Below are 21,730 nucleotides of genomic sequence, written 5' to 3'. Positions count from 1 at the left end.
CACGCGACTTTTGAAAGCGCGGGAAGGTTCACCGAACCTCCAGAGATAGATGAAAATGAACAAGAAGCATTTGCAGAGCACACCAATAATCCGGGGAACTCTCTCCACTGCAGCTTGATATACAGACCTTGGGGTTACATACCATTCAAAGGCCGGTTAAAATTCATTATCAGTGTCCGGAGTTCACTCCCAATGACATGTGTAGAGCATCCTTGTACGGAACCATGCGTGAAAGGGGTGTTTTTGGGCGGCAGAGCGTCGCCCGCATTTGGCAAATAGGGCCTAGGAGCTTTCACACAGGGCCCGAAACGCACTAACGTCAAATGAACGGGTTTCTCTTGTCCGCCTATTTTCGTCACACGGCCACCTCAAGTGATGTGAGATTTGTTAGCAACAGAAATTCAAAAACAGCATGGAGTTTTAAAAAAATTCAAAACTAAAAAACGCCCAACAGCAGATATGAAACGACTAGAATCACTTTATTCTAAACAAAAATGAAAATGTACAAAACCAATAGAGGGACAATACATCACACATGGAATATCACAGACATCTGTATACAGACATTATAAAACAATGAACAATTTCACATATCATATTCACTTGTTGTCACAGATTAATGCACAACACTGCATGGCTGAACCCATGAGCGCATGTGTAAAACACTCCAACAGATCCCCAATCATACATCGGCACAATAATAAAAATCACTGCAAGATGTTGGTGTCTTTTGTCTTTGCAATGGATGTGTGTGATGGAGAGAGATAGATGATCATGACATTTTCATACTGGGCTATCGTTTTAATGTAAGGCTGGGGAGTTCACATGATCTTCGAATAAACCATTAAATATCAACGTCTCTTATTAACAAGAATGACTGATTGCAGCTGTGCGGTATCCTTTGATGACCTCAACTGTTCGCATACTGTTTATAAGTATCATCACTAACGCCTTCTTGGTGAGCTGATGGAAGATAAAGTCAGAGTTGACGGCATGGATGACATTTTGCTGTTCTTCCGCATTGGCTGAAAACGATAAACAGATAAATAACTATAACTGGTAGTCTCATATAACGTAGCTATGTATGCTAAACACAGAAGCTATGGGTAGAGAGAGTTACGAGAGCAGCTACTAACATTCCGTTCTCGGACTTGGAGTTCAAATGATCTAAAGTATCAAATTCAGCGAGTCTCAGCTTGAAAATGAAGGAGTGGTCTTCGATGCTTTTTGATGTCATGAATGTTCTCTTCAATCAAAGGACTAACGACTTCCTCTCATTGGGTTATTAACTTACCCCTCGATCAGTCTGTGACCCCTTTTTATTTCCAACCTAGAAAAAAATGATTATTATACTGTTGTTATGACAAAGTATATGATGAACTGTGACAATAAAGTGTGACTGATGCTATATTGCAGCAGTGTTGGAGAGAAGAATGTGACTCAGATGATCTGTTCGACGAATCCCTTCTCAAAGTCTGGACCTGAAGGCAGCCATGTTTATCATGTTGGCCTGGCGCTGTTGGAAAACGCCCTGGTTTTATTGTAGGGAGGTCCGTAGAGAATTTCAGATACTTGGAGATTTAAAGGTATATTGTAGAGAGAGTAATCATCTGACATTATCTACCTTATTTCCTGGCAGCAGATAGGAAGGCAGCTTAGTGTCCGCCTCATTCGACCTTGGCAGGAATGTGATGTCAGGGGTCTTTGGTTTGGCTGGAGTTCGAACCCTGTACACGGGCAGCGCTCGGAAGACCCCGCCCATTCTTGCCTCGGCTGTGGTGAAGCTTTCAAGGTGGTTGTTTCTCAGCTGGAAAAGATCACCTGGTACTTAGTGTCATACTGAATGGAAGGGTTACCTACACTTGGCTTGAGACACTTTTCATTTTCTCCAGCATGTCCAATGTGCATATGCCAACGTGAGACAATCGACCAAATGTCACTGAGTTCATCAGCAGTCGATCCACTGCCTTGGTTGTCAACAGCGACCCGGTAGATATCGGGTACAGACATGTAACAGCAATGTAACAGTAATGTATAAACATGTTGCGTTTTCTACTGGGGAACAAGGATGGCTACCGCCCGGTAACGACAATATAGTTGACGGCGTCGCCCCACACTCGAACTTCCAGCTGGTCTTCTTCGCGAAACAGGTCTAAAAACGAAACCTCCACGTTCAGAGTTGATACCCACCCTTGGCTTTATCAACGCCCCAAAGAACTTCTTGTCCTCTGGCTGCTGTTTCTTCGCTTGTTGTACCGGGTCAAAGTATGCTGAACGTCTGAATGGTTTCCACCGAAACTCATCAAACACCAAGGGATAGTCCATCTTTCGGGCATTCTTGATCTTCTGTGAAGCAGACTGCCTCTTGACGGGACCCAGGGGACCCTGTATTAGAGAAACAATAAAGATGATGTTGGCTAGTCGGGCCGTCTGAACGGTTTCAACCGAAACTCGCCACCAAAGGAATCGAGCGTCTGCCAAACCCTTCTTCTCATAGTCCGAAGTATAAAAGACCCACTCGGCGGAAGAATTGCCTTTGGAGAGCTCAGCAATGTCGAGAGCGGTTAATCGTTGGACCGAGAAACATAACATCGCTTTGGTGATCGGCATGGGATGATTTCGACTTGTAGAGACAGAAATCATCAACTAGACTTCTCATTCTGTCAGGTCATTTCATCTCCGTCAGAAGCTGAAAGCTGATATTTTCCTAAGGCCCTATCTATGTCTTCATCTTTATATTATTTCTTACCTCTGATATGTCATAGGGAAGTATCGGGGTGCCTGCTGTCTCCTCATTCGTTTGGAAGTGAAAGGGTCGATACTGGCCAAAGAATCCCACAAAACGACCTTTCGTTCCCCACCATACCCTGTAGAAAGAAGAGAAACGACGTTAGAGAGGTCGATACTGGCCAAAGAATCCCACAAAACGACCTTTTGTCCCCCACCATACCCTGCAGAAAGAAGAGACGAACATAAGAGGTCGATAGTGGCTGAAGAAGTCAAAGAGACGACCCTTCGTTCCCCACCATGCCATAGAGAGAAGAGTTCTCGAATGTGAGCAGGTAAGAGGTCGGGTGATCGAAGTAGCATCGTAGACTTCTATTTAAATGGAGGAGGACGCGTGAGGCTTGTGAAAAGAGTTTGTCACCAGCTGCCTTAGACCCATTTGGGAGGGACAAGAAGCCATCTCTGACAGAGGTTCTATGTGTCCGACATCAGACCCTCAGTGGATGGTCTCTCCCGGACACAAGTACGTGGAACCAGTGTAACGATTTTGAGTGTTTCCCCTTATCACTTGGGAATGCTGAAAGATGAATAAACACCTTTAACTCTGCTCTGCCATCTTGCTGAGTAACTAAAGCGCTTAACAACCTATTACGTATGTATCATCATTGTTTAAGTATTATCTCTTACCTTACTGAGCCATCCATGGAGCCAGAGATGATGGCGTTAAGATTGTCCACGTAGTTCAGGGTGACCACTTTGGTAAGATGGGCCCGCCAGCTTATCACCTGTGTTATTAGATTCTTGTCCTCCGAGTACGGGTCTTCAAGGAACTTGCCCACCTCCCACAGGACGATGTAGCCTTCTGGAATTCAAAAAAGAAAGAATGGTTTCATACAATATCTCGAGTTGCATATACTGTTACAATCCATTAAGAAATAAGCACTTCAGGCGACATTTTGAAGTCTTCCTCTTCAGTCGCGTTGCTTAAGTTCAGAAATAAACTTCTCGGATGGAAATGTGTAGACTTAAACAGTTGCTCTTCATCTCATACATGTAGTCGAAATGTCCTTCACAAAGCTTAAAGTTCCCCGCAAACGATTCGAATGTGTGGATTCGGCTGATGATACTGATCCTTCTAATCGACGGGTTTGAGCAGTGCCAGATGTTGAGTTATACTTGAGGGTACATTACTTACTTGTATCTCCAGAAACCAGGTAGTTGCAGTCAGTATCTGAACATAGGCTGGTGACAGGCGACCCCTGCCGGCGGGTCATTGCCATGATTTCACGCAGAAGCTGTCCCTATAAATGATATAAGATACCAAAGTGATAAACTGGCCGAGACCTGAAGGGATTCTCGGCTCGGTGCAGGAGATATCGTCGGGACTTTAGGATTCTTTTGTACGATCAGAGGCTTTTGTGTCTCTTCAAAAAAAGGATAAATCTATTTTGTCAGGAGATTCTCTAATGACCTTTACTCATATCCTGTCGTTTAATGAGTCTCAAGAAACGACCTCAATCTGTATCAAGCCCTTTACCTTAGCCCTCTGTCACCTGACAGTTTACGTCGTTTTTCACTTGTGCTGATGCAATCTAGACATTTGTGGCCCATTCTTTTCGGGCACTTCTCATTGCCCAGAACCTATGAAATATCACTACCGTCAGCAATGTTCTTTGTTTCCATTACCTGGGCATCCCAGAACCTGATCATGGCGTCCTGATGACACGTAACTATGACCGGATCATATGATTCGACAATCATATTCTTCTCGGGATTATCCGTGAAGATCGAGTCGTCATCTTCCGCGGGTGACTTCTTCACGGACTCGACATTGATCAAGGTGATGTCATCTTTCGCCTCTGCAGAATCAAATGAAGGTTTAAATTTCCCATTGGTCGGTCTGCCTTTTGTACAAACGATTGGAAGCGATTTCTGCAGGAGTGGTGATGGTTCATTCTCTCAAGTGCAAGAGAATAGTTTTCACGAAATATAAACTGACGTTCACTTCTGCTAAACTAGTAACGGCTCAGCGAGGATACCCTATTCTTGTCTATGTACTACTACATGATGGCTTGACATTTGTAACATCTAAAACGATTAAACCAGTTGCTGAAATGTTGTTGTTGAGCACTTCGTAAGGTAAGAGAGATTAGACGCGAAGAAAAACAACATGAGCTGCATGTCTAAATCAGCCAACAAACTTTTAATTTGATGCCCACCATCTTTTTCGGTTGACTGGTCTGCTTTCTCTTTCTCGTCGTCATCTTCAGTACCTTTGATAGTGACGTCATCACGCACGGTGGCAGGCTGCAATAAAACATGCAACTTGGAGGTTCATGCTCTGTTGTCGGCAGTCATATTCTAAGTCAAATACCTAAGGATTTTGGATGACAACACCGAAATGCGTGGCTGACAAATGATTTGATTACCGAATATGTCATGTGTTGTCAAGAGAACACGGCTTCGACTCATCAATACGATTTACTTCATCATCCTCTTGTCAGGGTTTCAAACGAATGTGTTACTAACCTGACTAGCTGCCTGTGACTGTGCTCGGGATGGGGCCTGTGAACCAGACAAGTTCGCCTCCTCTGTCTTCTCAACACCATCAATAACATCTGGACTGTTCAACTCGGAATTTTCATCATCGATTAGTTTCCTGAAGGAGTTAATGAGAGAAAGTGGTTCAGAGCACGCACGTTTCTAATAGGCTCAAGTTGGTTAGTAGAAGAGTTAGGGAACCACCTTTTCGATGATACAGCCGGCGCCAAAGACGCTGTTATTTGATGATCCTTGCAGTGAAAGGATCCTTGCCTTCAGCTGATGACAATGATGTCACCAGCCCTGCGCCTTTACGAATCAACAGCATAGGGTCTCAAATGTTTAAGAATGCTCAGCCCTGAGCAGATTACAACATCACCTCACAGTCCCACACGACGTGCGCCGGACTTCAAATCACTTTTCTTTAGTATTTGCGGCTGTGGTATCTTTGTAACGAATTAAACCCTCAAAATCTCTCCACTGGGTATCTTGGTTGGTCACTCTTTCTCTAACTTACTGGATATAAGCAGGATCAAGCTTCCTAGTCTTATGAACGAGAACAAGACATTTGTGGATTTGTGTCTCATTCAGCTGTTTATTTCTGTGTCGACTTTTCGTCGTCTCTGGTCTTGGTTCAGGGGTCTGTACTCTGAAAACAACAACCAATGTATTGAATGAGATCTTCATCTGGTAGATTAAGAGGGAAAGCTTAAACAAAAGCCAACTATTGGTGCTGATGAATTTCATCCGTCAAACTACAGCTAAAATTCCCATCTTAACAGAGGAATGTACAACGAAATACGTCCAATCTACCAAGGAACAAATTCATTGTCCAACTAACGCATCGAGATTTCACTTGGTTCACGATATCTGAAGTCAGGCATAGAATTATCCAAACTTCTAACCGTAACCACTGGATTGGATGTTCCACCTGCGGATGTACTTGCATGTTATTGACCATTCCCTTGGTTAGATCCCAGAAGATGAGGTTCCCAGTCGCAGAGCCCGTCACCACCGTAGCGGGCTCTTGAACAGATAAGCATGTGAGATCGTTTGTCGTCAATACATACTCCTGAAAACACACAAATATGATTTGATCCTCATTGAGTTAGGAGTTTGTGTGTCCGACAACAGTCTGCAGAGGATCAATCCATTAAGCACATCACTTAACCTTCAGTTCGAACTCTTTATATGTGTCAACAAGAAGTGACTTGGAGGTGACTCGAGCCAGAGTCTGGCACTATGGCTACGTCTACGACAGGGGAGCGGAAACCACATGAAATGTTGGTCAACTCATCACTGCAACATCGTTGTTGCTTCATGCACTCTTTGAAAGATAAGGAAACGTGCCTTTCTCTGAACAACCATTACTAGTCAGATTTCATTCGAGGTAGAGTGACTGTTGGAGTGGCAACCGTCATCTACGTAGATGGCACAGTTACGGATCACTCACAAGCATTTGGCTAAGGACCTCCAAAGAACCTAGCCTTGCGAAAGCCAAAGTAGCACAAGTCATTTGATTGTTATAAAGAATCCAAAATCACTTGCCTTTCTGAAGACGTTTGTAAGATTCGCACTTGCGTTTGAGTATCCTATCTTGGGTAATGGGTTAGTATTGTTGAAGGGATCTTGAGCTGGCGACAGAGAGACATCTTGTGTCCAGTAGTAAATGTCTGTGAACTCTCTCAAAATGGGCAGGTCATGGCCATCATTGGCATCCTACAAGGAAATGGAATGAAAATAACTGTCAGAGACATACAACCAACATACGTTTCCTTCTTCATGAAGAATATGAGAAAAACTGGACCTAACCTTTTGCTACATTTGAGAATTATAACCTTGTTGACATTGGCCTGATATGAATCCCGCTTTTCAAGACTCATCAGGAATTGTAAAGGCTCGGGTAGGAATGAGGGTCAAAATAATCATGAACTCGATTTCTCTTTGAGTGTGCATACCGTCTGGCTAAAATCGAAATTCTCTAAAGGAAAAAAGAAGATGCCTGAAACCAACATGAAGACTACAGAGTTCCAAAGATCTGAAAAGATTTGAAAGCGCCATTTAAGTTTGGATTGGAGTGCACTAACCAACAGTATCCTGATGCGATTCTTCCACCCAATGGCCACAATACATCGCTTCTCCTCGACCGTACAATACTGAATCTCGACCAAGGTGAACTCCTCCTGGTCCGGACCTTTACCACTCTTCTCCTTGATCTCTTGGCCAGCACCAAAATCCCAAACTTTCATTGAGCCTGAAATGGGAGAAGTACCAAACATGTGCGTAAACATTGATAAACTGCATATGACATACAATGATAAATGCAAGTTCTAATATTGTGCTTTATAGGGTACAACATTCTAAAGGCGCTTTATTCCCTGGTCTATCCTGAAATCTCTCTGTAGATCTCAGATGAGCTGCTGAACCAGTGCTATCGCCTGCACATTTCTGACCGTACCCACCTGGGGGAGTTAGGCATGTGATGCAAAGGGACCGGCGCAGAGTCTCAGGACAACAGCGGGGATCGAACCAGGAACCCCTGAGCGTGTCAGATGAGTGAATTGAAGGAACCTGTATGGAGAAGGAGATAACACGATTGGCAATGCCATCTGAACCTCTTACCATCTGAACCTCCAGTCGCTAACCGATAACCTGAACTATCTAAGGCTAGCGCAACTATCTCAATACTTGTCCCATGAGGCTCAGCAATCTGGTAGACAAACTTGCCCGTCTCCATCTCCCAAACCTTGAGCATGGATTCACTGCAGACCGATATCACTTGGTTCAGCTCTTTGTTGTACAGAACCTGCAGAGAATAGTTTTGAAAAGCAGTTGAGTGGGAAACACTCTGATGAGAGGTAGTGGCCATGCACCAGAGATACGTTTCACCCCTAACCCTTAGCAAGGAACCTGCATTGCATACCACCACATGCACAATGTGTGATATGGGAAAAAAAGATGAGCTTCCGACCGAGCTGTCAAAGATGATGTCGTTGATGGTTTCCAGTACGTTTGTGTAGCAATGTGTGAGATTGTTCATCATCCAGGCACCCCTCAAGCTCTGGCTGCTGTAAGAGCAGTTCAGAGTGCAAGCACCAACCACATCGACTTGCCTGTCTTTATTTGAACTAACCTGTAGGACCGGCCTGTCGTGTGTATGGGGAACCTGCATAGTGTCCTGGACTGCTCGAGTCAGGGGCCACGAATCTAACACACTTGATCCTGGAAACAGAGTATGAAAATAGATAGCGAAAGGCTCAGTTTGATGTGATTTTATCATCAAAGTGATTTCATTTACAATATGCGAACTTCTGTAACTGATGCAAGTTGGGGTGTACAGCGTTTGGAGATTGAGATAGTGCGGGACGGATAGCAACCTTTCTACTCAACTGTTTAAGGAAGTGAACGAATCTTACCTGACATCAACCTGTCATGCTTCTGATCGAATACCACTGAGAATATTCTTCTCTCGCCTGGCCGCTCCTCGTTATCTGTGAATACCTACAGTGGCGAAAAAGTGTTAGTCAACTTAATCTGATAACTCGAACGAGAGCAAAGCGGTGCTCCGTCCATTCCAAAACATTCACTCTATAAAAAGGATCTGTGGGTCGTTGTGTCTATTTCCAGCAGATAATGGGCCAAATAGCAAACGTATCAGTTAAGATGCCAGTTCCTCCAAGCCCTTCATCATGCCGAACTCTAGTATTTATGGATTAAAAGCATCGTACTAGCAAGATAGCCATGTCATTAGCTAGATTGACTATTTCATGCTTGTGTCCTCGGAGACAAGTCTCATCAAGCAATTGTTTACCTGAAGACTAGTTAGAGTGTGTATGTCCCACACACGGAAGACTCGAGCTGTTGAAAGGCTGATGATGTGCTGATCTTTCTCGTTGCAGACGATGTCACTGATTGTAAACAAATGACCAATCAACTTTCCTGAAAAAATGAAAAGGGGAATGGATTCGGTCAATATGTACACCATACAAAGGTTATGGCTTCGACGATATCTCAACCTGTTGAAAGCTTTTCACAATATGAACTTAATCCTGTGCAACCTACCTGTCGGCCTTGAGAAGATATGTGGATGCCAAACCCTGACTATCTTGTCTACTCCCCCGGTGGCAATGATGTTGGCTCGAGCACAGAAAGCAAACGCATTGCAACCCTTGGTTATTCCTACACCACGGATATTTCTGGAAGGTGGAAAGATTAGACTATCAGTAGTTAAACCCCCTAAAGAAAGGTTGGCAGATGCAATCTTTACAAATATCATGAGAGGAGAGTGTAGACACTTCCCCATTGCTTTCAGTGAAATACACATTCGATCAAATTGCTAACATTTTGTGCCTATGCGTTCGCATGAATGGCCAGTGTCCATGTCTTTCATTTTGAGAGCTGCATCTAAAAATTTGCCATCGAACTTTGGAGCTTTTGCTCGCTTATCACAATGCTGCCATCGCACAGTCTCCTTATTGCAACTGCAGATGATGCGCAAAGGAAAAGGCAAATGAAAATGACAACTATAACGGAATCACCTGCCACATACCGGTTATCCGTTAAGCCCTCGACCTCCTCGAGAACGAAAGAGACGTTACTGCTCGGGGAACACGAGGCAAAGCATCGGAGTTCGGGGATGTATTCAATCTGAAAGACGTGAAAGACCACTTTGAATAGGTTACGTCGTAAAAGGCATCTACATGTTGAAGAGATCAACTTGAGAAACGATCATATTTCCTGACTCCTCGAACAAATAGATCACTCATTTGAAACCTTACAGAAGACGACGGTTATGTCCTCAGATACAATGAAGCTGATGGGCCGACACTTTTACTGGCAAACTGGTCGATAGATATGTTTGCACATCTAATCAGCCCTTTTATTAGCTTATCTGGTGGATACGGTAGGGTTTTACCGCGATGAGTGGTTCAATGAGAGCTGTTACCTTTATCACCCAGTCATCGTGTAGTCTTCTCCGAATGATCGGACTGAAAGTAGAAAGCAGTTTGTCAATGTTTTGTTGAATCGGCAAATAGTATTCATATCGAGTGGTAATCTCAAATCAAAACTGTTTGGAGAAAATTGCACAGAATCTTAATGTCCATGGTGTTGACATACACCCTTACTCAGCTTGCTGGAAGTGTGTTGCTGTCGTAGACGTAGCAGAGTCCCAATAGTCCAATGAAATTACTCATTCAGTTCTCATAAAATAGTCACCAGTACTAGTCGAAGGAGGTGAAACAATTCGTTTGGCTGATGAGTAAAAAGAAGGGAATATATATGGAGAAGGAGGTGGCATCTTTGTCATCAACATAAACGTTCATAACGTACTGTGTGAGCTTCTGCGGATCAATGGCAATGTTCTCTCGTTCCTTTAGCTTGGCATCTCCCTTGGCATTTTTAGGTGTCAGGTCCTTCGCCGCTAGGGTCAGCATATTGACAAAGCCTTGGTCGTCGCCGAAAAGCACTGTGTCTTCAAGATGGCTGTTGGAGTTGGGCACCCAGCACACGCATTGAGGCGAATGTTCCAGGGGTTTGATGGTGAAAACATGCTGAAAATGAACAAAGAAGTATCAGGGAAAGCCCCGAGAACTCACAGTCGGTCACGTAACTCCTTTCACCCGCATTAGGTCCTAATTGGTTCAGTTAGCTGTCGTGCTTAGATCAGACTCTTTTCCCCATCGGTTTTCCTTTCATGGAGGAAGGTTGCCTAGTGACGGCTATACCGTGTGGTTTGTCATCAAGTGACGGGTCCTGACTATGCCATATTCGTCCTCGATTCTTCCTCCGTACGATCATGTAGACATCACTGAGCTACACTTGTTCCTAAGCTACCGTCCTCTTGTGGCATGTTTCTTACTAACATCGCTTCACAGATACTTTGGAATCCTTGTGACACGAATGAAGTTGCTGTGGTTGGTTTGCCCACTTTACCTGGTTCTTAACCTTCGCCCTGTTGTCCCATATTGACAAGCTCCTCTCTGTTGACACGATGACTCGCCGCATACTGCGGAGATAGTCACAGCCCGTAACCCAGGCGGATTCCTGAAGAGAAACAGACCGTTTCACAAATGGAGGCAAGAAAAACTAGTTTGAGGGCAAACTTGATTTAGCTTCATAATGCCAATCCTCAGCTTTATTTCATGAACTCATAGCTTCATTTCATGAACACATAGGTTCAGTTGATGAACTCAGAGCCCAAAGTTTTTCTCTCCTGTCTTCACGTATCATCAGTTCTTGCCAATTCTTTTCGAAGCTCTTTGACGCCATCCAATACGAGCATAGTCACACGCTGGTACGGAACCATGAGCGCCATGAACGAGAGCCCGTACACAAACACACGTACCAGCAGGTGATGCCTTACAGTTACAAAGACTGAACTTACATTAATATCAACGCATGTTTGCAGTCGAAGCTAAAAGATAGAAAGAACAAAATGGTTAAACAGCTCGAGGCGTGACCGCATCGTGATCATATTTGATTTGACAGCAGCAATCATCAGCACGGCAATTACCATCTATCACAAATATAACGGGACACATGCAGGTATGTAATCATATAAAAAAGTGTTCGAATCATATTTGAATGTAAATGATGAACATACTACAAGTTGGCTCTGATGCAGTAAGTGTGTGAGCTGACGACTTGAGGTGATGAGTTCCTCGGAGCGAATCCTTGCTGGACCTAGTGATGAACCACCGTGGCATCATGGTGCAGTTTTTTTATGAAAACCAATGAGCTGTTTGTGTCCGCCAGGATCAGACTTAAAATTTCTATCCTTCAGATCTTTGAGACCTGTAATCTCTATACTTGCGAATTCGTGTGACGGATACGACTAACACAACCTCAGTTTTCTCAGCCGTTTTCTCGTAGCTCGCGGAGAATATGACTTTGATCAGGATGACCACTTTAATGAACCACTGCCGGGTCATATAGGAAAGACGGAAAGAAAGTGATTTCCCATTTCAATTGTACAACCAGAGCTTCCGTTAGAATTATTGCCTGCGTTGATTACCACGCCGTTGGTATGTGCAGTCCAAATATCAAAATTTAGCTTTCATACCAAAAAACTGGCACCGAACAAAATGAATGAAAGTTCTACGCTTTACGAATGGAACTCCCGTGCCGGGCTTATAAAGGCCGATACCTATCTGGAGCTCCAAATCAAAACAGCTTTAGAGTTTGTAACCAAGTCATTCGCGGTGTATCTCCCCCTTGGAATCCTGGGCAACGTCGTCTCCTTCCTTGTGACCACGACCAAGGAGAATCGCCGCATCAGTACGTGTGTGTACATGTCCGCGTTAGCTGCCATGGACAGCATGGTCTTGCTGGCACTGGCATCCTACATGTTTCTCTGGACCTTTGGTCTCGGATTCAGCTTGGACGAAAGCACCATCGCAAAAGTTCATTTGTGAGTAGAGGTAAACTGTTGTTCTCTCTTCTTGCGTCCATAAGTAGACTTAAAGGTGCATGCCATCAAATGTGTAACACCCTTTCACTATCAACCTGGATTCTAAAGTGAACTCTACTGGTAGCTCTACCCTCTGTTCGGCTTTTGAGATGCAACACCCTGCATTGCCATAGGTACATGTAGCACCACGGACGACTTTACTGAAACAAGCGTTCAGTTTCGATACTTCTTATAATGACAAAGAACCAAGTGCATTTCTCAGCGATCAGCATGAAGCAGCTTCACGGAAGTCCTAAGGAAGAACTGCTTCACTTGCGATTTTTTAACTGTGATTTTCAATCGAATATGATAAGAGTGTACGATTTTAAATTCCGGATGAATTCGCAAGAATTAGCACAGAAGTCAGATGCCAACGCGATGTTGTTTATCGAGGAATTTAGGCACCAGTTTTTGGTAGTTTGACGGCAACCAGATTAAGTCTTCTCATTATACGGTCCTCTGGCTCGAAACAATTGCGGTAAGGTTTTCGCACAATTGGACGTAGGACAAGAGTTACTTATACACGGGGCAAAGGTTATAATCAAGATGGGCTGCAAATATCCCATGCCTTTAAATGTTTACACGGCCAGTCTCCTGGGCATCTCTCTGACCTGATCAATGTTGATCAACCTCCATGGCACCTAAGGTCAGGGGATTCCCTAACACTGGTCATTCCAAAGGCACGGACCCGGTACGGCCAGAAATGAGTCAGCGCTTCTGCTGCCACGCTCTGGAATCAATTGCCACCCAACTCCCAGAAGGATGCAAGCTTATCTTCGCATTTGGAAAAAGACGCTAGAGAGAACAATAGTCACACCTAACCTTAGCGGTCTCTGTTTATTTCACTTCATTAAGGTTTATATTCTGCTTATATTCTATCTTCATTTAGGTTTATATGGTATTCAGCCAATACATTTGGCATGTCATCAGGAATATTCCTCGCTCTGATGAGCATAGATAGGGCCATCGTCGTTCAGTTCCCTTTAAAAGCAAGAACAATCTGCACCCCATCATCCGCCAAGAAAGCCCTATCCTTTTTCTTTGTACCTGCTCTCATAAACATCAACTTCTTCTTTACCTTCAAAGTCCACAAAGACAAATTGACTGGGGCAATTACAGAAATTCTATACCACCCGGACCCGCCCTGGGTCGAGACGGTCGTGGGATTGTATATTCTAATTGTTGGTACTGCAATCCCTTTCATCATCATAATCTCGTGCAACATTCTCATCATCATCAACGTACAAGGCGCCAACCGGCGGAGGAACAAAATGGCCGCCGAAAGCAAAATGGCCGCCCCGAGAGGAGACGGCGGGAGTCATTTGACGCGGATACTCATCGTGGTTTCATTGGCTTATCTGATATTGTCAGTTCCACTGCGTGTGTCTGACTTAGTCTTTAAGCTTCCGATCGTCCAAGACGATTATGATATGGATGTTGATTATTGGAATCTACGATATAATTTGATACGCAATTGTTTATTTATTCCATGGACAATGAATTATGCGGCAAACTTCTACCTTTATCTGTTATGCGGGGGCAAAAACTTTCGGAATGACACGTTAAATGTTTTGTTTTGCTGCTTTCGGAAAAAAACGAAGTGACTTCATCATCATCATCATCATCATCATCGTCGTCGTCGTCATCATAATTGGCGTCTTTGCCCAGACATAAGCCTTTGCACTTTGATCTGGGGTAAGTGGTTACTCTGGCTGCCTAAATTTATGCGTCACGAAACCTTATTTACTTCAAGACGCCTACTTGGATGGATCGTCTAGCCGTCTCAGCACCAATACTGGTGTCCACATTACAAATGAAGGTATTACCTTGCTGCTCCAAATACAGATAGCACCTTTCTGTGAAGCTGCCAGATAGCCATCCAAAGCCGGGATGATGCGAATAGACTGGATGATGTCACGACGCTTCTTGTCACCTAGAACAAAAGCACGACAAGTTTGTTTAGCCATTTGGCAAAACTCACAAGCGGTAGGTAACATGTATGGAGGAGGAGGGGACGTGTTGTAGTACGCTGTCACTTGGAAACAGGTTGACATCATCAGTTAGAATTAAAAGCCTTATATCTGTCAATGTCAGACCAGTTTATAAGTTGAAGACAACTGGAGCCTGGGCCCTTGCCTCGTATACTGACCTGCAGCTTCTCCAACCCGCAGCCTCTTGGACACAGTGAACACACTGACCTCCTCCCCTCCTAATGTCAGATCCGTCTCATCGGTCTCCGATTGGAAGAAACCAAACAACTAAAAGACGAGATGGACATAAAAAAGGAAAAGAAGGGAGTTAATATACAGCCGCTGTGCGACATTAAGCCTGCACCACACGGTGAAAATTTGCGTGATGCAAGTGACACGCGTGCATGTTGCGACAGGCAAATTCTCACTGTGTGGGGTCGTTTTTTGCTGCGTATCTTCCCTCGCGAGTCGAGACGCAGCCGATCTAGCATGTTTGATATTTTCTCGACACGCGAGGAAGTTAATCACCGTGTGGGGGCTACCTGCAGCAATGTTGCGCGAGTTCGACGAATCACAACAAGCAGATCGGTCACATGATTTATAGGTCAGTCACATGATACCAAAATGGCAGCGCCCGGGAACTGTCAAATCCTATGAGAAGTATTATGGACCAAGAAGGCCAAATTGCCCTTATTCTCCTGCTGTTACTCCATCTGTTCCTCGACCCGCACTCTGTGGAACTGGCGATACTTCATGGGGTCCTCCTCCCGCAATTCAGCAATTAGATTTGCATAGGCCCCCTTATCCTCTCTTCTCTGAATCCATGGCCTTGTCCAAAGACTACGGTCCACGCGGCGCCGCCTCCGCCGCCGCCTCCGACGGAGTAACAGCAGGAGAATAAGGGCAATTTGGTCTTGGTCCATAATACTTCTCATAGGATTTGACAGTTCCCGGGCGCTGTCATTTTGGTATCATGTGACTGACCTATAAATCATGTGACCGATCTGCTTGTTGTGATTCGTCGAACTCGCGCAACATTGCTGCAGGTAGCCCCCACACGGTGATTAACTTCCTCGCGTGTCGAGAAAATATCAAACATGCTAGATCGGCTGCGTCTCGACTCGCGAGGGAAGATACGCAGCAAAAAACGACCCCACACAGTGAGAATTTGCCTGTCGCAACATGCACGCGTGTCACTTGCATCACGCAAATTTTCACCGTGTGGTGCAGGCTTTACCAATTGAGAACTGCATTTCATGTTCTTTTAATCCGATAAGATACTGCCCATTAGTGTGTTTGTCTCTGAGATCGTCTGAGAGTGTTTGCATGTAGGATTAGCCACTATCCGAGACAGGCTGTTTGATCATGAACGTTAATCTGCCCATAAGCTTTGCTGGAATTTTGGCATCAAATGCTCTATAGACGGGAAACTAAAGTATTGACCACACTCATGTTTTCTTCTTGTACCCCTTGCCTCCCCCTAGTCTACCATTCGTTCCCTTGCCTCCCCCTAGTCTACCATTCGTTCCCTTGCCTTACCCTAGTCTACCATTCGTTCCCTTGCCTCCCCCTAGTCTACCATTCGTTCCCTTGCCTCCCCCTAGTCTACCATTCGTTCCCTTGCCTCCCCCTAGTCTACCATTCGTTCCCTTGCCTTACCGTCTTTTCTCTGTCTACTGTTGTCCCCTGTTCTCGCCCTGGTCCCCCATATCTCCCATTTCCCTCCTTGCCTCCCCCTAGTCTACCATTCGTTCCCTTGCCTTACCGTCTTTTCTCTGTCTACTGTTGTCCCCTGTTCTCGCCCTGGTCCCCCATATCTCCCATTTCCCTCCTTGCCTCACCCTCCCATTTATCCCCTTGCCTATCACTTGTTCTTCTCATCCTTTTCTATCCTTTGCCCCTTGCCCCTCGTCTCCCTTGTCTACCCGTTGTCCCCATGCAGTGTCACATCCTTGTGCCCTCTTTGACTCTTGCTCTTCTCACCTCACTCCAGTCCACTTTCGCATCTGGATTTGTTGATATCTTCCTGTAGAGAGCCTTCAGGTCCTGGTTACGGATGTCGGACCCAAACAACGATCGAATAGACTCACAAAATTGGTCAAAGCGAAGGTTTTCTGAAAAAGATAAGTCCTCATGCAATATTGCAATGCAGGTTTGACAACTATGGAGGGTATGGGCAACACCAGAACCAAGCTGCACCCGATCGAGGTAGCTCTCCTTCCATTTCAGAAGATCATTTCACTTTCACGGTTGGTGATAAAAGACAAAAGATTGGTTAGGGTTAGCGTTGACAATAATCATATCTCCAAACATTAGAGAGTCCTAAAAAGTGACTTTGAGGTCGATATTTTGAGAGGCACTAAGTTTTATTTCCTGAAGTTTCATAATTATAAACAGAAAACTCATCATTCAATAGTGTGCAGAAGGTAACATGGTCTCAAGAAGGTTAATTACCACACCATTCGTGCACTCCAAAACCACTTGTACTTTGATACCCAAGGATCAGCCACTAAGCCACGGATCCCACTGGGTAACCATACTTTTTAACACCAATAATGGTCGGATATTTTGATCTATAACATTCCTGTTAGCCTACTATACACGAAATGAAATTGTTGTATTATTCCTTGGTTGACACACCAAGGGCCATATTGTGTTAGCCATAGCAGACTGTTTGGGAAGCCAGGTGTCTTTCACTCAGATCAACATTAAGCTACTGTTGTGATTCCATCAACAAGAAATTAATATCTCATTCGGTTAACTATTCCTTTTGTTCATTATGGATCAGGGTATTACGGTGGCCCATTAGGGACATCATGTTTTTTTTTAGATTCAAATACGATTTTTTTTTCTCCACGGAATTAAGTATTTTCTCCACGGAATTAAGTATTTTCTCCACGGAAATAAATACTTTTCTCCACGGAAATAACATTTATCTCCACGGAAATAACATTTATCTCCACGGAAATAAATACTTTTCTCCACGGAAATAAATACTTTTCTCCACGGAATTAAGTATTTTCTCCGCGGAAATAAATAATTGATTCCGCTGATATGATTGGTCCTGCATTTTAGAGGACGAGGTCAAGGTGAAACTATTAACCCTTAAACCCCAACCTTGCGGTAGGCTCGGGAACCAAGCTGTACAGGCGCTGCCCGCTGGAACACGAGGCCGCTTGTCAATCCCGTTTGACATTGTCAGATCTGACTATACGTGTATAGTGTTGGCATGAAGACTGTGGAAGATGTAAGTAACACGATGATTGTCAGATTTGATACGTTTTGAATCATAAAAATGCAGTTGGTAGCATCTTTGTAGAGTGGCCTAGTATCAGTGAAGAAAACGGTACGTGGAGACCCACTGCCGATGTTATGTATAGCTAGCTATCGCGCGCAGTAGCTAGCTATACATAACATCGGCAGTGGGTCTCCACGTACCGTTTTCTTCACTGATACTAGGCCACTCTACAAAGATGCTACCAACTGCATTTTTATGATTCAAAACGTATCAAATCTGACAATCATCGTGTTACTTACATCTTCCACAGTCTTCATGCCAACACTATACACGTATAGTCAGATCTGACAATGTCAAACGGGATTGACAAGCGGCCTCGTGTTCCAGCGGGCAGCGCCTGTACAGCTTGGTTCCCGAGCCTACCGCAAGGTTGGGGTTTAAGGGTTAATAGTTTCACCTTGACCTCGTCCTCTAAAATGCAGGACCAATCATATCAGCGGAATCAATTATTTATTTCCGCGGAGAAAATACTTAATTCCGTGGAGAAAAGTATTTATTTCCGTGGAGAAAAGTATTTATTTCCGTGGAGATAAATGTTATTTCCGCGGAGAAAATACTTAATTCCGTGGAGAAAAGTATTTATTTCCGTGGAGAAAAGTATTTATTTCCGTGGAGATAAATGTTATTTCCGCGGAGAAAATACTTAATTCCGTGGAGAAAAGTATTTATTTCCGTGGAGAAAAGTATTTATTTCCGTGGAGATAAATGTTATTTCCGCGGAGAAAATACTTAATTCCGTGGAGAAAAGTATTTATTTCCGTGGAGAAAAGTATTTATTTCCGTGGAGATAAATGTTATTTCCGCGGAGAAAATACTTAATTCCGTGGAGAAAAGTATTTATTTCCGTGGAGAAAAGTATTTATTTCCGTGGAGATAAATGTTATTTCCGTGGAGATAAATGTTATTTCCGTGGAGAAAAGTATTTATTTCCGTGGAGAAAAGTATTTATTTCCGTGGAGATAAATGTTATTTCCGTGGAGAAAAGTATTTATTTCCGTGGAGAAAAGTATTTATTTCCGTGGAGATAAATGTTATTTCCGTGGAGATAAATGTTATTTCCGTGGAGAAAAGTATTTATTTCCGTGGAGAAAAGTATTTATTTCCGTGGAGATAAATGTTATTTCCGTGGAGATAAATGTTATTTCCGTGGAGAAAAGTATTTATTTCCGTGGAGAAAATACTTAATTCCGTGGAGAAAATACTTAATTCCGTGGAGAAAATTCGAGAAAAAAAAATCGTATTTGAATCTAAAAAAAAACATGATGTCCCTAATGGGCCACCGTAGGGTATTCTGTTGAAACGATATTAAAACCGTTCTTTTGTATGTTAGAAATCTGAAGTAAAATGCTTTCACTTTGAAAAAAGGGGATTTATTGCTGGGAATGAAATGTTCTTGAATACCGTATTTGGAATAACTCTTCGCCAAAAACTACATTCAGGTCGTGCCATGGTTTCATTAACCAATCCACAGTTGACCTTTAGGAAGGAAAGCTCTGTCAATGATCGTTCTTATAGGTTAGCTATTGTAACAACATATCGAGGGATGCTGTTTGACCCCTCCTTCCGGGCCAGAAGGCAAATGGGAGGCAAAGAGTCCTATCCTCAGTTTGTATACAATACAGAGCTCACACTGGGCTCTTCATTGATCACATCTCGACCATTCTATACATTTGTTCCTCAGTCATGCACTTGTAAAATATCTATAGCGTGAGATGATATCCAAAACTGATCTTGATCGGGGTTTTCAGGGGCTTGTTTCTCGTATACAACGCCGGTGCTACAAATCTCCCTCAAGGTGTAAAAAACAGCATAAGCTGTCGCCAACAAATTTCTCCCTACATGATCTGAAAGCCTGGGAGGAATAGATGTAACAAAACTCGTCATTGACGCCAGGTGGGTACCGATGCTATGAAGACAACTTGGTACACACCATATATAATGAAGACAGCTCTCTGATCCGTCGTCAGGTGAGCAAGCCCCCCCCTGCTGGTTGTCAACAAAGGTTCGTGTGGTATGCAAGGCGACCTTGGTAATAAACTGGGCTGTTCTGCTTGATGTGTTTCTTCTCAGATTGGGAATGTTTGCTACTTCTATTCAGTACGCTTGGACATTGATCATGGTTGTCTCGATATGATATGTTTATAGAGGCTATTTACAGTCTGGGATTGTAATGTACGCTATCGATGTTATTGACAGGAGTCGAGATGACAACATTGAATATGCCAGTCTATCTTAGGATTGTGATGTTTCCATGTTTTCTCTCATCTAAATGTGATCGCCATCGACACCAGCCAGCAAATGATCCAGAGAGAGAAGCCACAACCAAAAGTCAACTGATCAATATCTTGATTGACTGATCAAACACAAACTAAGCCATTATTGATTGAATCATAACCGCCACCATTAGGTCAATATACATGGAGTGATTTGATCTTATTGATATTGCTCGCTTCATTGCTCGCCTTGTAATACCAGAATGAGCTCACGGCCAGATTGGGAATTGAGATAGATTTGCGAAAACAACATACCACAGTTTTTTTACTGTGAATGGTGAATTCAATCCAGCAGAAATATGAGGAAACTCGAAAAATATTCGGCTTAGCTCCTCAAATGCCAATGTTTACGAGGTTTTGATACGCCGTAAGGGAATCATTATCAGAATCAGAGCTGGTTCAAGAGCAATGTAGTTACCTGTAATCAACTGTCTCCTTTCTTCTGGCGTTGCCTCCATATCCTGGAGGGTCAACTCCTTCATGAGATCCGAGAAGTCGTTAAGTCTCTTCTGGAAGGTCCCAAGCGTGTAGGGTCGAGGAAGGGTCCCTACCCGCTCCCCCACCGCCGACATTATGATACTCCGTTAGATTCCTGGACGAGAAATGACCCGTTTGAAAGGCTTACTGCGGATTCGTATTAAGTTTTATCAATCTTCTTACTGCACTGAGCTACTGTATACATTTCCAATGGTGAATACCATAGGTTCGTAGGCACAGAACGATCACTTGGAATATCAATGTAAAAAACCGCGACTACGGTATTTCCTCTCCACTGTTGGATCGACGCGGCTGGAGATCTCATTCACACTATCTGAGCTCCTTGGATATATTCCAAGGAATGGCAGCGATATCAACAATTAAACTCATTGAAAATATTGAACGATTCACGACATTCCAAAATACACCAAAGCCAAAAAAGTCGTTACCGGTCATTCGTCACAGACAGTGTACTCCTTAGTCCTTGCTGTCAAATATCCCGAATTTCTCTCAGACTATTTGTACCTTCCCATTCTGTGGTGATGGATAGGCCTGGAATATCACGTAAATCATGAAAGAAGGACACGGGGTCGCGCTATCCATACCTATATTGTGATTGTGTAGTCTGTTTACACTGAATGATTATGGTCGTGTCCCAATACCAATATCTTAGCTTAGCTAAAGTCAGACCCAACCGAGTGCACTCAGTGAGATTTTCCGTACTACGCATAAGTAGTGTAAGGGGCGCATTATCAATGCTAGCATTGGCATAGGCCTAGCACTAGGCTTAGGCATTGGGTCAACAGAGAAACTCTGTCTTTCATGTTTATACGCACTTACAACATTGGTTTGAACATAGCTAATATTAACAAGAATAGTGAAAATAATTTGGCCAACTTTCCGCAGGAAGGGTTGTTGGTGTATACATGATTAGCCTGCTCTCTCTTAATCACACATGCCGACACGTTAAGTTGGTTGGCTGTTATAAAAGCCC

General features: G+C 43.7%; 2 protein-coding genes across 3 annotated transcripts; one reads left to right on the top strand and one right to left on the bottom strand.

The window, feature by feature from the left end:
- Positions 1-460: 460 nt before the first annotated feature.
- Positions 461-21,353, bottom strand: LOC135484581 (WD repeat-containing protein 64-like). 2 transcript variants are annotated; one of them, XM_064766205.1, is made up of 28 exons: positions 20,678-21,353; positions 16,672-16,802; positions 14,868-14,976; positions 14,545-14,651; positions 11,654-11,683; positions 11,203-11,313; positions 10,600-10,820; positions 10,214-10,256; positions 9,818-9,915; positions 9,331-9,464; positions 9,080-9,207; positions 8,685-8,769; positions 8,402-8,490; positions 7,891-8,074; positions 7,356-7,522; positions 6,817-6,987; positions 6,174-6,340; positions 5,786-5,917; positions 5,257-5,386; positions 4,947-5,034; positions 4,414-4,586; positions 3,923-4,028; positions 3,415-3,589; positions 2,750-2,867; positions 2,191-2,385; positions 1,625-1,807; positions 1,295-1,330; positions 461-1,025 (listed from the first exon to the last, which is right to left on the bottom strand). In XM_064766205.1, the coding sequence occupies exons 1-28, from the start codon at positions 20,829-20,831 to the stop codon at positions 945-947; spliced, it is 3,546 nt and encodes a 1,181-aa protein (XP_064622275.1). In that variant the 5' UTR covers positions 20,832-21,353; the 3' UTR covers positions 461-944. The 2 variants fall into 2 exon arrangements, with proteins under 2 accessions (XP_064622275.1, XP_064622276.1); XM_064766206.1 differs by having other exon boundaries at positions 6,216-6,340.
- On the top strand, positions 11,726-14,468 carry LOC135484582 (somatostatin receptor type 4-like). The gene is made up of 2 exons (XM_064766208.1): positions 11,726-12,679; positions 13,608-14,468. The coding sequence occupies exons 1-2, from the start codon at positions 12,354-12,356 to the stop codon at positions 14,320-14,322; spliced, it is 1,041 nt and encodes a 346-aa protein (XP_064622278.1). The 5' UTR covers positions 11,726-12,353; the 3' UTR covers positions 14,323-14,468.
- Positions 21,354-21,730: the final 377 nt, after the last annotated feature.

This window comes from Lineus longissimus, chromosome 3 (genome assembly GCF_910592395.1).
Source record: "Lineus longissimus chromosome 3, tnLinLong1.2, whole genome shotgun sequence".
Classification (NCBI taxonomy): Eukaryota; Metazoa; Nemertea; class Pilidiophora; order Heteronemertea; family Lineidae; genus Lineus; species Lineus longissimus.
The sequence above is the reverse complement of the archived record's forward strand: the minus strand, read 5'-3'. Positions and strand labels throughout refer to the sequence as shown.

Coding starts and splice junctions, on each gene's coding strand:
- LOC135484582 (XM_064766208.1), top strand. CDS start 12,354: ATGAATGAAAGTTCTACGCTTTACGAATGGAACTCCCGTGCCGGGCTT. Junction 12,680..13,607: donor ACCATCGCAAAAGTTCATTT/GTGAGTAGAGGT, acceptor ATCTTCATTTAG/GTTTATATGGTATTCAGCCA.
- LOC135484581 (XM_064766205.1), bottom strand. CDS start 20,831: ATGTCGGCGGTGGGGGAGCGGGTAGGGACCCTTCCTCGACCCTACACG. Junction 14,977..16,671: donor CGAAAGTGGACTGGAGTGAG/GTGAGAAGAGCA, acceptor CTCGTCTTTTAG/TTGTTTGGTTTCTTCCAATC. Junction 5,035..5,256: donor AGTCACAGGCAGCTAGTCAG/GTTAGTAACACA, acceptor GTTTTATTGCAG/CCTGCCACCGTGCGTGATGA.